At 37.5% G+C, this 15,555-nt stretch overlaps 1 protein-coding gene across 2 annotated transcripts in view; it reads left to right on the top strand.

Annotated features, from left to right (window-relative positions):
* The window catches only part of pard3ba (par-3 family cell polarity regulator beta a), a 166,673-nt gene that overhangs the window by 45,202 nt on the left and 105,916 nt on the right, over positions 1-15,555 (top strand). For both annotated transcript variants that reach the window (XM_051897448.1, XM_051897457.1), the window contains exons 4-7: positions 1,313-1,413; positions 7,751-7,842; positions 12,712-12,798; positions 14,251-14,376. In XM_051897448.1, the coding sequence (XP_051753408.1) occupies positions 1,313-1,413; positions 7,751-7,842; positions 12,712-12,798; positions 14,251-14,376 (406 nt within the window). The remainder of the gene's footprint in view (positions 1-1,312; positions 1,414-7,750; positions 7,843-12,711; positions 12,799-14,250; positions 14,377-15,555) is intronic.

Consider the following 15,555-nt stretch of genomic DNA (forward strand, 5'->3'; position numbering starts at 1 on the left):
TATCTCAGAAGGTCTTGGAGATCCTCTTCAGAATGGAGGCCAAGGACATTCTGTTGGATAGTCCTGATATAAAACTCCCTCGCTGCATTTTTGCACAGAGTTTTATTTTGTTCCTGTAAAAGACAGAGCTGTTTTTGATGGATCTAGCATCCTGTTCCCGTAGCCGTTTCTGCTGAGTCTAGCGATGGCTCCTGCTCTTTGGCTGTTGTCCCTCTTATGGAAACCAGACAAATGCGTGTGATGGGAGACGTTTGGCAGGACTGATGAGTCTGTGTATGGAAAGCTGCACTGACTCACTCAGATGACTTTCTGTTTGTGTTGCGTGAGACTGTGTTGTTGTGCTTTCATGTGGTGAGTTTAGTGTGATTTTAATTGTGTTCATTTGATCCAATGTGTGTCTGAAAAGAACAGAAAACACTCTAGGTAATGTTCAACTAGTGTTTGATGTGTGCTTGGCTGTCTGGGAAAAAAATACAGCTAAATAATGGTAAATGAGACAAAAATAACTGCTCAGAATTATTTTTTTAATGCAAGAGTTACTCAAAATTAACAAATGAATGCACAAATAAATAAGTAAATAGTAAATACATATGTAAATATATACATAAATACATAAAATAAATAAAATAACAAAAAAGAAAAACTGCCACAAAATGGGAACTGGCTCAAAATGGTCACATGTTACTTCACTTTTTATTACCTGCTAATGTATGCATTAAAATTAATTCTTAAAATGGAGTCAAGATAAAATGAACTGGTTTTATCTTCTCTTCATGGTCATACTGCTGACTTTTACCATATTAGTACAATGATAGTACATACAAAATACAAAAAAACATCAAAACACATTTTCATTACTAGAAAAAATAAACATTAACCAAAGTAGATAAAATATATTAAACATATTAAACAAATTTTATTTCAGCTAGATTTTTTTTTTTTTTTTTTTTTTAAAGTTGAAGTACTAAAATAACTAAAATTAAATAAACTAAAACTAAAACTTAATAAAAAAAACTATATAGACGTATTTAAAAAATACATTTCGTAGACTTTAAAATGAAAAGGAATACAGAAAATTTAAAAATAAAATGTAATTCAAAATATTAACAAGAACTATTATGTTATAAATAATATAAAAAGTAATCTCAATGACATTAAAATAACACTGTTCAGTGCTATATAATACTATCATGTACCATGGTATCGCTACAGTACTTTTTTTGAGGTCCAGGTCATTGTTTTACCTAGATTTGCAAATGCAGTAGGAATCTATTTTAGATTTATAACTATATTCTTTGACTTTTCCCATCAGCCACCCCTCTATCCGTGCGAAGCAGCAGTGACCCCGCCCTCGCCCCGCCCCTGGATGTAATTTCATTGGACCGTGAGGACATCAGCAGACCCCAGTCTACCGTGAGTGAACACACATCACATACTCATGTCTGGGAATGCGTCAACTTTCTTTTTTCAGTTGTTACAGAAAATGAAGGCCAAATTTGTATTTTGGACGCAATGCAAGAATATTTTTGATTTCTTTTTGTACTGCTGGTCTTCTTATTTATTTAACCAGTCCTTGTTTACAGGACTTTCACTGTCACGGTTAACATTCACGGTCATATTGTATTTGTGCTTAAGTTTGACCTTTTAGCTCCGCCACTATTGTTATCTTACTCTCCTCTATTATTGTTTTCATCAACAAAGCTTTTACTCTCTACGTATATATCTCTTTCATTCCCTTGCTTTTCAGATTCTAGCAGACAAACAGCACACACACTTCTGCTCAAAAGTTTGGTGTCAAGATTTTATTTCTGAAAGAAATTAATACTTCTATACAGAAAGAAAACGTGGCTGAAAATTCAGCTTTTCATCACAGGAATAAATTACATTTTAAAATTTACTAAAATAGAACAGTTATTTTAAATTGTAAAAAAAAAATACTTCACAATATTACTGTTTTTACTGTGATTTTGATCAAATAAATGCAGCCTTGGTGAGCATATTTATAAAAAAAACCCCAAAAAAACATAAAATATAAAATTCTACCGTCCTCAGACTTTTGAACAGTAGTGTAAGTTTCAGAATGAGTGAACAGCGTTTTGCTGTATGTACTCTGTGCTTCAGACACAGAAAGCCAACAAAGTATATTTTAATTCTGAGTGTGACATTTCTTAAATTGTACCACTTTCAGGCTCTTGGGAAACTGCTGAGTGTATCAGGACTACATACATAAAACTGTCCAATATCTCTAAAATATTAGCATCAAACGGGAAAAGAAAGTGTGCGGCAATTGTTAGGGATTCAGAAGGTGTCTGCAAAATTACAGCTCACGCAGACACTCGCACACATCCGTCCCAGATTGCTCGGAGTGACAGTAATCATTGCAGTGCACTCCTCAATGACAGGGTGAGGGCACACTAATGCATCAACGACAGCACTTTTGAGACGGTGAGGATTCATAAATATGTGCGTATTCTCTCTACACCCAAACAAATATCTGCTTCTCTCAGTGCCACCGCTGCAGATTCCACTTCCTCCTGCAGAACTTCTTCAGCACTCTTAAGATTCTTGGCGACTTTAGTTCCAGATACCAATAATGCTCCATAATTTTGTTTTTTCCATTTGTGTTGTGTTTTATACAAACAGTAGGGGTGTGACAGTACACTGAAGTCATGGTTTTGTACAGACCTCGGTTTTAGGGTCACGGTTCGAAATGATAACTGGAACAAGCAACAAATCTCCAATGCTAGGTTTCTTTTTATTTATTTTGAACAGACAGTAGTGCAAGTTACAGTTTGTTCCACCTAGCAGCAATTAGTCCCCCCTAAGGTAGTTGGTACAGTACAGCCTCCTATAATTTTTTTTTTTTTTTTTTTTTTAGGGCTGTTAAAAACAAAAAATATTATTTGTTCACAATCAGCTACAAAACTGAAAATTATCTCTTGTGTTATAAAAGCACAAAATAAATAGAAAAAATAAAACTTTTACAGAGTTTAGTTTTTGCACTCATGTAGTCTTTTTCTGCCTAGCTCCGGTGATTGGCACATCTGGATGAAGTCGGCTGTCATTATAACAGCAGAAACAACTTAAAAATACTTAAAATACTTTTATGGTCATAAAGATATGAGTAAGACATCATTTGAAACTATAAAGTGCCTCTCTTTCCTTTCCGTGAAGTTTGTGGAACACGTCACAAAAATGAATCTCAACTCAGTGTAGCAAGCTCTTGCGTGCCATCTGAACTCTTGTTTTGGGTTGGTGCATAGATCGACTCTTCTTCTTCTGCTCTTTTTCCTGTTGTGGCGGTTTCCAAACAGAGTTGCATTACTGCGCGCCCCCTTCTGGATGGGAATGTGGATTGCCTGTGACTGACTGTAATCGTCATCTGACTGTATGCCTGTATGTCTATTGCCATTACGAATCACCACGACACCCTTCATCACACAGATCGTGCCAAAATCGGGCTGATATTGTGTCATCTGAACCCGGCATTGCTCTAAAATCAGGGCAAAATGCTTGGTAGTTTGGAGTGTTATTCCAGGTCCTTTCCCTGAAATCTAAGGTAAATCTCAATGGGTTTATAATAGTGTTGTTCCAGGATCAATGTTGTTGATTCAGGAGCATGTTGTGCTTTTGCAAAATCAAACCAAATTGAGTAGAACATGTTCTTGGAACAACATCCTTGTTAGTCCTGGAACAGCACTTCTTAACCAGATCAGATGAGATTTATGGATTGTGTTTTGAATCTTGAGTAATATCCTTATGAACCTCATTTATTTTAAAAGTAATGATTTCTTAATGGGAATATTGTTCCAAGACCATCAGATCCAGGAACAGAATGTCCTACTTGTGTAAATCACATGCCTGAAGTAGACACTGCAGTTTCTGATCTAGTCCTTTTTGAAGAGTCCCTGGAGGAACTCTGAGCTCCATGTTCACGTTACAGCAGAGACGGGGGACCCTGAAGCGCTCCCAGTCCCTTATCATCCGTCCCAGGAGCTCAAGCTTACAGCCGGCGGTCACCTCCACTGAAGCATGGCACACCTTTAAATGATTTGAGGAGTTTCTCTGTGCTGCTGGGCTCTGCTCTGCTCACATCTCAGCTGTATGTACAGGAGAACCGGGTAATTACAAGTGCGGGGCGGGGATTCTCTGCCAGGTTTTGTCAGTCATGTTTTAGTCTGAAGACAAGATGATTATCAGATGTGTTGAGGAGGTTGTCTAGACCTTCCAACGCATATAAACATGAACATGAGATGTGTAATTATGGTCAGCGCTCTCATAAACTCCCGGGACCTTTAATTGATTTTCATACACTGCTGTGATCTGGGGACACTCAGATGATTCTTCTTCTTTTTCATTTAGTTTTCGTTCTGTTATTCGTTCATTCATTGGTTGGTTTGTTCTTGGCTTGTTTGTTTCTTTCTTCCTCTCATTGTTATTTTGTTGGCTTATTCATTCATTAGAGGTTCAGGCACGTAGCTCTGAAACCCTATTGTAATCGTTAGAATTTCCAAGGATCAGCATTCTCACCTAAAAGCGATTGGGTAGCGACTACTCAGCCCGTCTACAACATCACCAAGGCTCGCCCTATTCGGCCTGGTGGTGGAGCTACAACGATCAAAAGTACGTAATGGCTCATACCTCCTAAACGTTCGACGCAGACTCAAGTGTCTTATTTCGTTGGAATCCTTGGCTCAAAACTCGGATTCGATAGTCACCCTGGGGAAATTTTCGGGTATTTTGGATTTTTCGAAAAACCTACTTTTGTGAACTAGTCTTAGGTTTTTCGTCCGATCAGAACCAAACCAGTGCAGAAAGATTCTCTGAAGTCTGATTGTTAATAATTACCAAAATTATTATCCACGACGGGATGCCAAAAAGTTTGAAGTGGGCATGGCCACTTTTACTAAAACGGCTATCCCTCTTGAAGGGAATGAGATAATTCCACCAAACTCGGTACACCTGTGTACGGGCTCGGTCTGTGGTGGTGTGAAAAAGGATACGGCAACTGGCCACTTGGTGTCGCTATAAAAACGAAAACGGCTATAGCTACGCAACAGTCAGTCCGATTGTCTTGAAAAGTGGCATGCAATATCTTTGTCCAAGATGCCGCGATTGTCTACAAGGACATTCGCGTATCTCGAAAAACAGTTCGAACTGCTGTCAGACAAGATTAACGGAGGCCAATCAGAACGAAACTCGCTGGGCATGTTTGACTCACGGCCCTAAAGGCCTGTGAAAAATTCGAAAGAAATCGGCCACCTGGGGCGCCTTTGCGTTTTTCATGTGCGTAAAGGATTGATTTTTTTTTTTTTTGTTTTTTTTTGTTTTTTTTTGCACACGCCCACAACATTCATACCACATGCTATAACTCCTCATTCTGAGCAACTTTGCATCTAGGACCGCTGCTGTCAGTCGAATCGTTTTGTTAAATATTGGAGATTATTTCAAAAACCAACTTTCACGAACTAGTCCTAGGTTTTTCAAATATTTCCTTAGTAAATTGCCTGTTTTGGCAGTAAATGGTCTTTTCCATCTTTGATCTAGGTGGTTACAGGCTTGCTAAATATAACATAATACCTTTTTTGGTGTTTTTGGTTTGTTTATTTCTTTTAGTTGGTTGGCTCAAATATCATGGTATGTGGTATGGTACACCAAGGTACTTTTAAAGAATACCATGGTATTAAATAAAGGTACCATGGTACTCTTTTAATTAGTTTGTGTTAGTCTTTTTGTATCTGAATGTGTTATGTTAGCACTTGTGTTGAGTTATCATGTACAGCAGATTGATGATCAGGCTTTGCTGTTGTAATATCTCAGTCAGCTCTAGATGGATGGATGAGATGGACTCAAAGGTCATAGAGAAACACATTTGTGATGCAGATCCCCACACAATCTCTTACAAACTCTCTCATTAGGGTTTGACATTTATTCAATTACTGTATTCCCAAGAGTTTACCCAGTACCCACTGCTCATAAGTCTTATGTAAACAGACCGCGCACCCCGAGAGCCAAGGACACGCATATTTAATATAGACTGCTTGCACGGCTGATGCTTCTGACCATGAATGTTTTACTGTGTTTACTTCAAGCCTATTTAGGTCGTAAACATATCAACAGTCAGTTTTTTTCCTTGTTGCCTATTTAGTTTCACCAAAGACACCCAAAACCGCATTGGCAGGAATATGTCACCTTTTTTTTTTTTCTTTTTATCTGAGCCGTTTTTATGACTTATTCGAAGTCCATTTAAGGCAAGCTATTTCACTCAGTGGTCATCTGTAAAACACCCCTCAGTATGCATGCACACATGACACGAGAGTGAGGAGCTGACTGACAAGACGATGACGGAAAATTTGGTTTCAAGTAGAAATGTAAAAGCGCCTATTTGAGTGAGTTTGTCATTGTTCTGTTTTGTTGTTGTGTTTTTTCATTAAGAATAAAAATAAACCCACCATTCAAGTAATTGCCGCCCCCAAATTGGCACTAATTTGAAAGCGAAAGTAAAATGCGCATGGCCGCATGGCCGTTGATAACGGTGCGGAGCAGAGCGAGTGTTTTCAATTAATTCCTATGGAAATTAAGCTTCCATATGAATGAAATGTAAACGCTCGCTCTGCGTCAGTGGACACACATCATTATGAATTGAAAATGCTTGCTCTGCTCCGCACTGTTATCAATGCCCGTGCGGCCGTGCGCATTTTACTTTCGAATTAGCGATTTAAAAGCAAGGTAGGCAGACGCTGATTGAGTGCGTGACCACTCGCACAAATGCAACCACGTCAAATTTTAACTCTCATATTATCAAAAAATGGTTGCATATGCAACCATTTTGGTCACAGTCTGGAGCCATGTATTATGTATTTTTGTGTATTACAAATTAATCTGTTGCAGTTCATAAAGTTTGAGGCTGTGATCAGCTGTTATTGATCACAGATACTGAAAAATAATATTTTACAGCTAATCAACTGATACGATAACCAATATTTTTGCTGTTACATCCTTAAGAAATCATTCTAATATGCTGATTTGCTGCTCAAGAAACATTTTTTATTATTGTCAGTGTTCAAAATGTCATTATAGTTTGTTTTTTTTTGTAAATGTTTGTGCTTTTTCTTTTCAGAAAGGTTATGTCAACCACCCATCTCTCCATTAAACTCTCTCTATCCCTGTTGTTGTCCTCATGTGACCAGTGTGCACTCAATAAAGATGGGAGATGCACATTAACAATAGCCCCACTGCTTCTGTGGCCCTCAGGAGCATGTGGCCTAGCGGGGGGATAATCGCTCTCTACTCATATAATCTAGGTCACTTTTTGTGTGTTTGATGCATCCCATGAGGAGGGGGGTCCCATGTGTTTGTGTGTGTGTGTCTTGGGTGGAGTACAGGGTGCGTTCTGGACAACCATTAGCTACGGCTCCACTGTGAGGAAAGTGGACATTCACTTTCATGGTGCATCCCTTTGTTTTTTCCTCGTCGTTGTGTATTTATTTTGTTCATTTGCATTTTATCTGTTTTGATCATTTTCCAAAGATGAGATATTAATCACTTAAAAAGTAGTGAAAGGTAAGCAGTGGATGAGAACAGACCGATAGAGAGAGACAGACGGAAAGGACGCAATTACAGTTTTTCAATGGCGAACTGTTGGGGCACTTTGGCATCTTGCTCAATAGGGAATGTTGAAGCATGGTGTCGTTGTTTTGGGTCCTCTAGAGAAACTGAAGTCTCCATGAGTGTATTTTTGTGTTGACAGGGAGTCGGTCATGCAACGACTGTGAAGGGAGGAGCCATGGACAAACCCAAGGTGGACGTCCCAAACTCCAGGAATGGACAAGTCAACTTAAGGTGAGGGACTTTATGAATGCTTGTACTGTATATAGTATATGATTGTGTATCTACATTCATAAATCATGGGGTTGAAATCATATGAATTCAGTGATTAGTGCGAGCAGCTCTCTACTCTGAGATTAATTTGGGTCTTTGTTTTGTGATAGTTCTTTGTTGTCAGATTAAGGTTGTTTCAGTGTGTTTGTGTGGCCCTAGTGTGTATTGAACATGATGTTTGTTGCCACATTTTGTATGTACTTATTTATATATGTTTAATTATTTTATTCATAATTGTTTTAATAAATATAAGTTTTAAAAATATATAAATATTGACATTGATCAGTAACTTTATTTTAGATATATTTATTTAAATATATTTACATTTTATTTATACATTTATTTATATTTATTTAAATATTACATATTTAAATGTAATATTTAAAATAGTAATATTAAAAATAAAAGATACATAATTTGTTTTTACATATATTTTAGTTTTTGACATGTTTATTTAAATATAATTATTTAAATTTATTCACTTTTTTTAATAAATATTTTAATTTATTTAAATACAAAAATAGTTACTGTTTCATTTATTTTTTAAATATAATTACATTATACATTTTATATACATTGTATTTATAAATATTTATATTTATTTGAATGCATAAATATATGCTGCTTATACATATACACTATTAGTAATCAACTTCAACAGATTTTATTATTTTATTTTATATAATTTATTGCTTATCTAGAAGCAGCTTTTCTTACTAAAATCCTTGTCAAGCTAAAATAATGGAAACAACATCGACTCCTCTGAGTGTTGCGATTTCAGTAGATGATTTAATTTGAATGCGTACAGCAGGACACAGATTCAGTATTTCAGAGTAGCACAAGAGCTTATGTGTGTATATCGTCATTAATATGTACACTTGTTGCCATAGTCACAGAATGGGAGACTTGCATCACGTTTTCTCCAGTCGTACCTCTTATCACAGGTCATGTGACCTCATCTCTTCTCCCTGAGAGAGGGATGAAGTTTATCTCTCGCCTCTCTTCAGTGCCTCTGTCAATCAGCATTACTGATACACACACACACACACACACACACACACACACACACACACACACACACACACACTTTTACAGCTCATTAAACATTGAAGTGGTTTACAGTACCGCATCACCTCAGCTGAAGCCCCTGAGGTCCATCTGGTATTCAATCAAGTTTTAATAAGAGTGCTTATTTAAGTTCTCTGTATCTATGAGATAAAATCATTTCCCATTCCTGATAAATAGTTATTAAACTTTGAGGTTCTAGTCTTCATATTAATGTTATTATTTTCATCTGGACATGGACAGTTGCAGACCAAAGCTAAACCGCACAAGTTGGGTTGATGCACTGAGTAAAGTTGCAAAAGATGCCATTTAATTTGAGGAAAATGAAAATGAGGATGTGGTGGACTACTAGTGTTGATCATTTTGAGCATATTGTCTTTCCACAAATTTCTATTGGACATAAGTTGTGGAAAATATAATTGGATAGTCCGTACTTTGCTCCCTTGATCACAGTCTCAGTTTTATTTGCATCAAATTAGGTAATTTATATAGGTATATAAATATATAGGTAATTTATATATGAGTTTCTGAGACTGTGTCATTCAAATGTGAGATTGTTCTTTCATTTCTTTTTCAGATAATTTATGGAATTGTGGTGTGAAAGTATTTCATAAAGTGTTTTTTTTTTTTTTTCTTTTATCCTGAAATTGATGACAGGAATAGAGGAAATGTTTTCCCCTCTCTGACACTTTCTCTGCGCACACAAACACACTCTCTGTGTGTCGTGCTGTTGTGGTGTGTGAACAGTAATAAGCTCTGTATCTGTTTGATGAGCTGCTGCCACTCTCAGTTTTTATTCATGTAAATTCATGGATGCTCCGCGCCACACTGGGCACATGCAAATTGGCAGAGGAGGTTTTTTATTTTGGGAAGAATGCAAATGGAGGGAGAGGATGTGTTATTTTTGTGGTGATGCACTCTGCAGATCAAGATGTGTGGAAGAAATGTTTCCTGATTTGATGTCATTATGTCATTGATGTCATTGATGACAATAATCTGTAACTACAGTCACATGGTATGAGTCACATAGTAGGTTATTATGGCGGCCACTTATACTAGAATGTCCTGTCTGACCAGTTTTTGTTTTTTACATGATGTTTAGGGGCCAGTGTATCTGAAATTCAGATGTAACTCAGAATAAAGAATAAAGCTAAATATCTGTGTTCAAGGATATCTGGTGCTGTGCTCATGCAATGTCAGAATTAATGTAATTATTAGTTATATACAGGAAAGATGCATAAAATTGATCAAAAGTGTGAGTAAAGACATTTTAAAATTATTACAAAAGATTTCTGTTTCATATAAATGCTGTTCTTTTGAACATTCTATTCATTAGAGAATCTTGAGTAAACAGTGCATCATAATTTTCACAAAAAATATTAACTATTTTTAACATTGATAATAAGAAATGTTTCTTGAGCACCAAATTAGCATATTAGAATGACTTCTTAAGGTTCATGTGAGACTAGAGTTACGCTTGCTGAAGAATCTGCATTGCCATCGCAGGAATAAATTACATTTTAAAATATTTTACAATAGAAACCAGTTATTTTAAATGGGACCGATAATGCCCCTTTTGCAAGATGTAATATAAGTCTCTGGTATCCCCAGAATGTGTCTGTGAAGTTTCAGCTCAAAATACCCCACAGATCATTTATTATAGCTTGTCAAATTTGCCCTTTTTGGGTGTGAGCAAATACACACAGTTTTTGTGTGTCCCTTTAAATGCAAATGAGCTGCTGCTCCCAGCCCCCTTTCCAGAAGAGGGCGGAGCTTTAACAGCTCGTGCTTTGGTTGCTCAACAACAACAAAGCTGGAGAATCTTACGCAGCCAAAATGAGGATTGTCAGTAAGCCTTACATTGTTTAAACCGGAGTCGGACACTGATATAGGTATCACCCTCGTTTGTGAAGCAGTTCGGTGTAAAATGACGTCATGGCAACAACACTCTACTACAACAACTCTTCCTCTTCTCTAAAGCAGCCCAACATGGCCTCACCCCCTTTGTTGTGTGTTCTCGTGGGGTTTATGTAAATTTTGGGGTTTGTGATGTCACCAACCCAGAAAAAAGCTCATTATAGTCCTTAAAAAGCAATTTCTGTAAAAGAAAATATCTCCCTTTGCATTGAACTTTGAGCGTCGCAGCTTTGCAGATGTTGTTTATGATCAAACAGCAACATTACACACTAACTAAAGTTAAAAAAGTGAAATCATAATCAAGGACCCCTTTAATATGATAAAACATTTCAGTTAGTAAGTAACTGTGATTGTTTTGCTTGTCTGAATCTCCCAGAATCTTTTTGACAAAGATGGAAGAGTTCACATCCTCCTCTCTCTTCCTCTCATCCTTTCCTTTCCTCTGTTCTGTCTTTATTGTGGTGAGAGATGCAGGTAGACACCTTTGCCTCCAGCTCTCATCTCAGACACACTGAATGGCAGTGACTCCGCTGGCTTTCGGCTCATTTGTTTGGTCATTAATGTCGTCCCGCAGGACATAAACAGCAAATGGATTTGCTGCGTGTGTCGTCAAGAGTACAAAGTAGCTGGTGAATACTTTTGCTTTTTTGTTTGTGTCTTAAATGCACTGACTGCTGTAGGCCAGAAACGTACTCTACCGCAAGTACACAGATGCAGATGCTGGTCCAATGCATTGCAAATGTGTGTTTCATATACTTAACATGCGTTACTACCATGACAGTACTGGGAACTGGGATTTTAGTTAAAGGAACGTTGAACGCATGCCATTTGAAACACCGGTACCCGCCATTTTTAAAAGCCATGTAAACACACAGTTTACATATACTTACATATAGTTTACATATATATGTCTAATTCCTATGACTGATTTCCTAACTACCTCATCGTACCTCAACATTCCTTCCATCCATCCATCCATCCATCCGAAATATCAAAGTGTTGTGGTGGCGGCGTGTTTTTCATGGGCAAACACCACTCAGATTTACTTTAGTATCCATCCATCCATCCATCCATCAACCAACCTATCTATTCATCCATCCATCCATCCATCCATCCATCCACCAACCTACCCATCCATCCATCCACCAACCAACCTACCCATCCATCCATCCATCCATCCATCCATCCACCAACCTACCCATCCATCCATGTGGTCATCCAGCCCTGCACAGTTTTGCTCCAACCCTAATTAAACACACCTGATCCAGCTAATCAATGTCGTCAGGATTACTAGAAACTTCCAAGCAGGTGTGAGTTTGAGCTGGTTGAAGCTAAACTCTGCAAGGCTGTGGCCCTCCAGAAATTGAGTTTGAGACCACTGATCGTCCGTCCATCCGTCCGTCCATCCATCCATCCATCCATCCATCCATCCATCTCAAAGTATTGTGGTATGTTTTGCATGGGCAAGCACCACTCAGATTTACTTTAGTATATGTGAAAATCTAGTGTATTCTATGTGTATTTGTTTGTGTTTCAATGTAAGTGCTCGCTCAGAGGAGACAGATTGAATGCTATAATGCTACAGACTTTTCGAGAGCTCTCGACCTGAGGAAATGATGCAGGTAACAGGGGGAGTACTCCATTGATATCCAAGACAGTTCCTACCGTAATGGTTATTTGGCTTGTCATTTTGACATGTGACTGTTGTTCTGCTAATGTAATTGCATTCCACTGAAAGTTTCCACTTCCAAAATATATTTTTCAGTTTGTTGAAGTTGTTTTCCTTTTTTTCTGGCAAGAAAAATGTAACCACTAACCACCGGGACCATTGTGTTTTCCTTACTGCAGCAGTCTCACACGGACGGTGGAGATTTCTGGAGACCTCGGGCCTCTGGGAATCAAAGTCATATCATACTGCTCCTCACTGAGTGGAAGGTAACTAACACACACACACACACACACACACACACACACACACACACACACACACACACACACACACACACACTGATAATATGATAATGGACCGCTTTGAGGTGCACTGTTGTAGAAATTCTGACCCCAAAACATTGTGACATGTAACGCTTACAGATTTCTGGATTATATTTCGAAGCCATGTAATATTCAGATAATATTACATAAATATTGCGTATTGTAGTTATTATAAATACTATCTAGGACATGCATGCATTACTCAGTTTCAGTATAGTTAGTCAGCAGTGTCCTATTCATATTCACCCATTATCACACACTTACAGGAAGTAGCTAGGTGAATGGCTCTTTCAGACTGCATGAACAGGTCAAAAGTTAAGTGCTCAGGGCAAGGACACACACGTGCTGCATGACAGGAAGTCCTCCCTGGGTGGACGGTGACATGTTTCCTGTTGTTGGGGTCTGTGCGCCCTGTTGAGCTCCGGATGGAAATAGACCCTCTCTCTGTAGGTGGTCAAACCTGTCCGGTGAACTGGTGAACTACTCTTTGGGTTGTATCTCAAAGGAAACCCCAAAGTCTTAAAGGAAGTAACAGCAAATTAAATCCTGTATTTACTTCATTTTTCCAGTAGAAACAGAATTGATCATTGAAATGGTTGAGTAGAGAAGTCTTTTGTATTGTTCTGCTAATATTGAGAGCTAATTCAGAGAAAGTTCCTAGAATATGATTGATATTTTCATTAAAGTCATTAAAACAAAATCAGAAAAAAGCGTTAAAACCCTGTTCCCGGTGTGTCATTCCATATTTCACCAGATGAGATTATCCTACACTTTCCGTGGTAAATACTGGACATATGTCCAGGAAGATTTACTATTTTTCTATTTTTTATTTTATTTTATTTTATTTTATTTTATTTTATTTTATTTTATGCTATGCTATGCTATGCTATGCTATGCTATGCTCAACTTGAGAGCATTTGGGTAACTCGTTCAATACGAGTCAAACCAAAAAATATACAGACGTTTTTGATAATTTTGGTATATTTTTACTAGTGTGTGCAGGACACTATAGTTCATTTATGTAAGTGAGGATAGCAAAACAAAGTAAACTGTGACATATTATACCCAAAAATTCTTCATACAGTGGACTACCAGTACAATTGATAAAAATTTGGAACCAAAAATTATTTAGACACTTTGACCTGACCATGTTTTGCGTAAGTTTTATCTGACATAATTAAGATTAATTTTTTCTGACACAGTTTAACTCTGAGATCTTGTCATATTTTATTAACATTTTTTTTTAAACTATAGTGAATAAACTGTATTAATGAATGAAATGTTCAAGGTGTCTGAATAAATTTTGGTTTGACTGTATATACAACTAATAATATCATACGTTTTTTTATCTCAAATCACGCCCTGTCTGAAATCTGTTTGTGCATGTGTCATCAGGACTCTGGGTCTACATATCCGATCCATCGAGGAGAACAGCCGCTCTGAACGAGAGAGGATCTTTCAAGAGGACGAGTGCATTGTGCTGATCAATGACATCGAGCTAATAGACAAGTCCTTCGCTCAGTGAGTGTCTGACTCTTTCATCTGTCACACTTTCATTGTCGTCATGTGGATTACGAATCATCCACCCCCTCTCTTTCTCTCTACTTCATTCCCTTCTTTTATTATCCATCTTTTGTATTATTTTCACTTTCATGCGATTGTTCTGTGTCCTACACGCTCATAGCGTGCAAACCTTTTGTCGTCCTCATTATCTATCTATGGCCCTGTTTTCCACTTGGTATTAAGATACGTTTTGGTCGATTGGATCACGAGTGGACGACGCTAAATGCAGGTGTAAACGGGGTTTAAAACATTTTGAGCTTGACCACTTTCGGCCACTTTCGACCACTTTCAGCGCATTCGACCGGATTGCTTTCGTAGTGTAGACACTCATGTGGTTGAATGCCTGCGAACAGGCATATCTATCTATCTATCTATCTATCTATCTATCTATCATCTATCTATCTATCTATCTATCTATCTATCTATCTATCTATCTATCTTTCCTCTCTTGCAGAGTTTTAGTGCTGTAACTTTAACACAACAAAAGAAAATGGTCTTCTCTTGCCGCAAGTGTGGAATTGCCCTATTAAGTGGCATCAAGGGTATTGGACAGTCTTCAAAAGGGTGACAGATTAAACGAAGTAGCACTATTAGAGGAAGAGTTAGAGAAATGGGTAAGAGAGTTAAAGGTTTTGAAGTACAAAAGAAAAAAGACTGCAGCCAAGCAAGTCAAATTTACTTCTCCAGCGGCGTCCTGAACTGAACTCTGAAAAGTTTGCTCAACACATTTAACGCAACATGAATTGTGTCCCCACTAGGGGTGTGCGATATTGTGATTTCAAATTGTGAATGATTAAAATGTCTCCACGAGCTACCTTTGAAGTGAGATTGTAGTATTGTGCTAGTTTGTGCACATTCATATTATTATTACCATGTGTATCATATGTGTATATTAGGTCTTAAAGTGACAGCAGCCTAATAAACCTACTACTGTCAGTCATTAATGTTAAAGGGATAGTTCACCCAAAAATGAAAATTCTGTCATTAATTGCTCAGACTTATGTCATTCCAAACCTGTAAGACTTTCTTTCATATTCTGAACACAAATTAAGATATTTTTGTTGAAATCCGAGAGCTTTCTGACCCTCCCATAGACAGCTAGGTATTTACCACATTCAAGGCCCAGAAAGGTAGTAA

This window comes from Ctenopharyngodon idella, chromosome 1, assembly GCF_019924925.1.
Source record: "Ctenopharyngodon idella isolate HZGC_01 chromosome 1, HZGC01, whole genome shotgun sequence".
Classification (NCBI taxonomy): domain Eukaryota; kingdom Metazoa; phylum Chordata; class Actinopteri; order Cypriniformes; family Xenocyprididae; genus Ctenopharyngodon; species Ctenopharyngodon idella.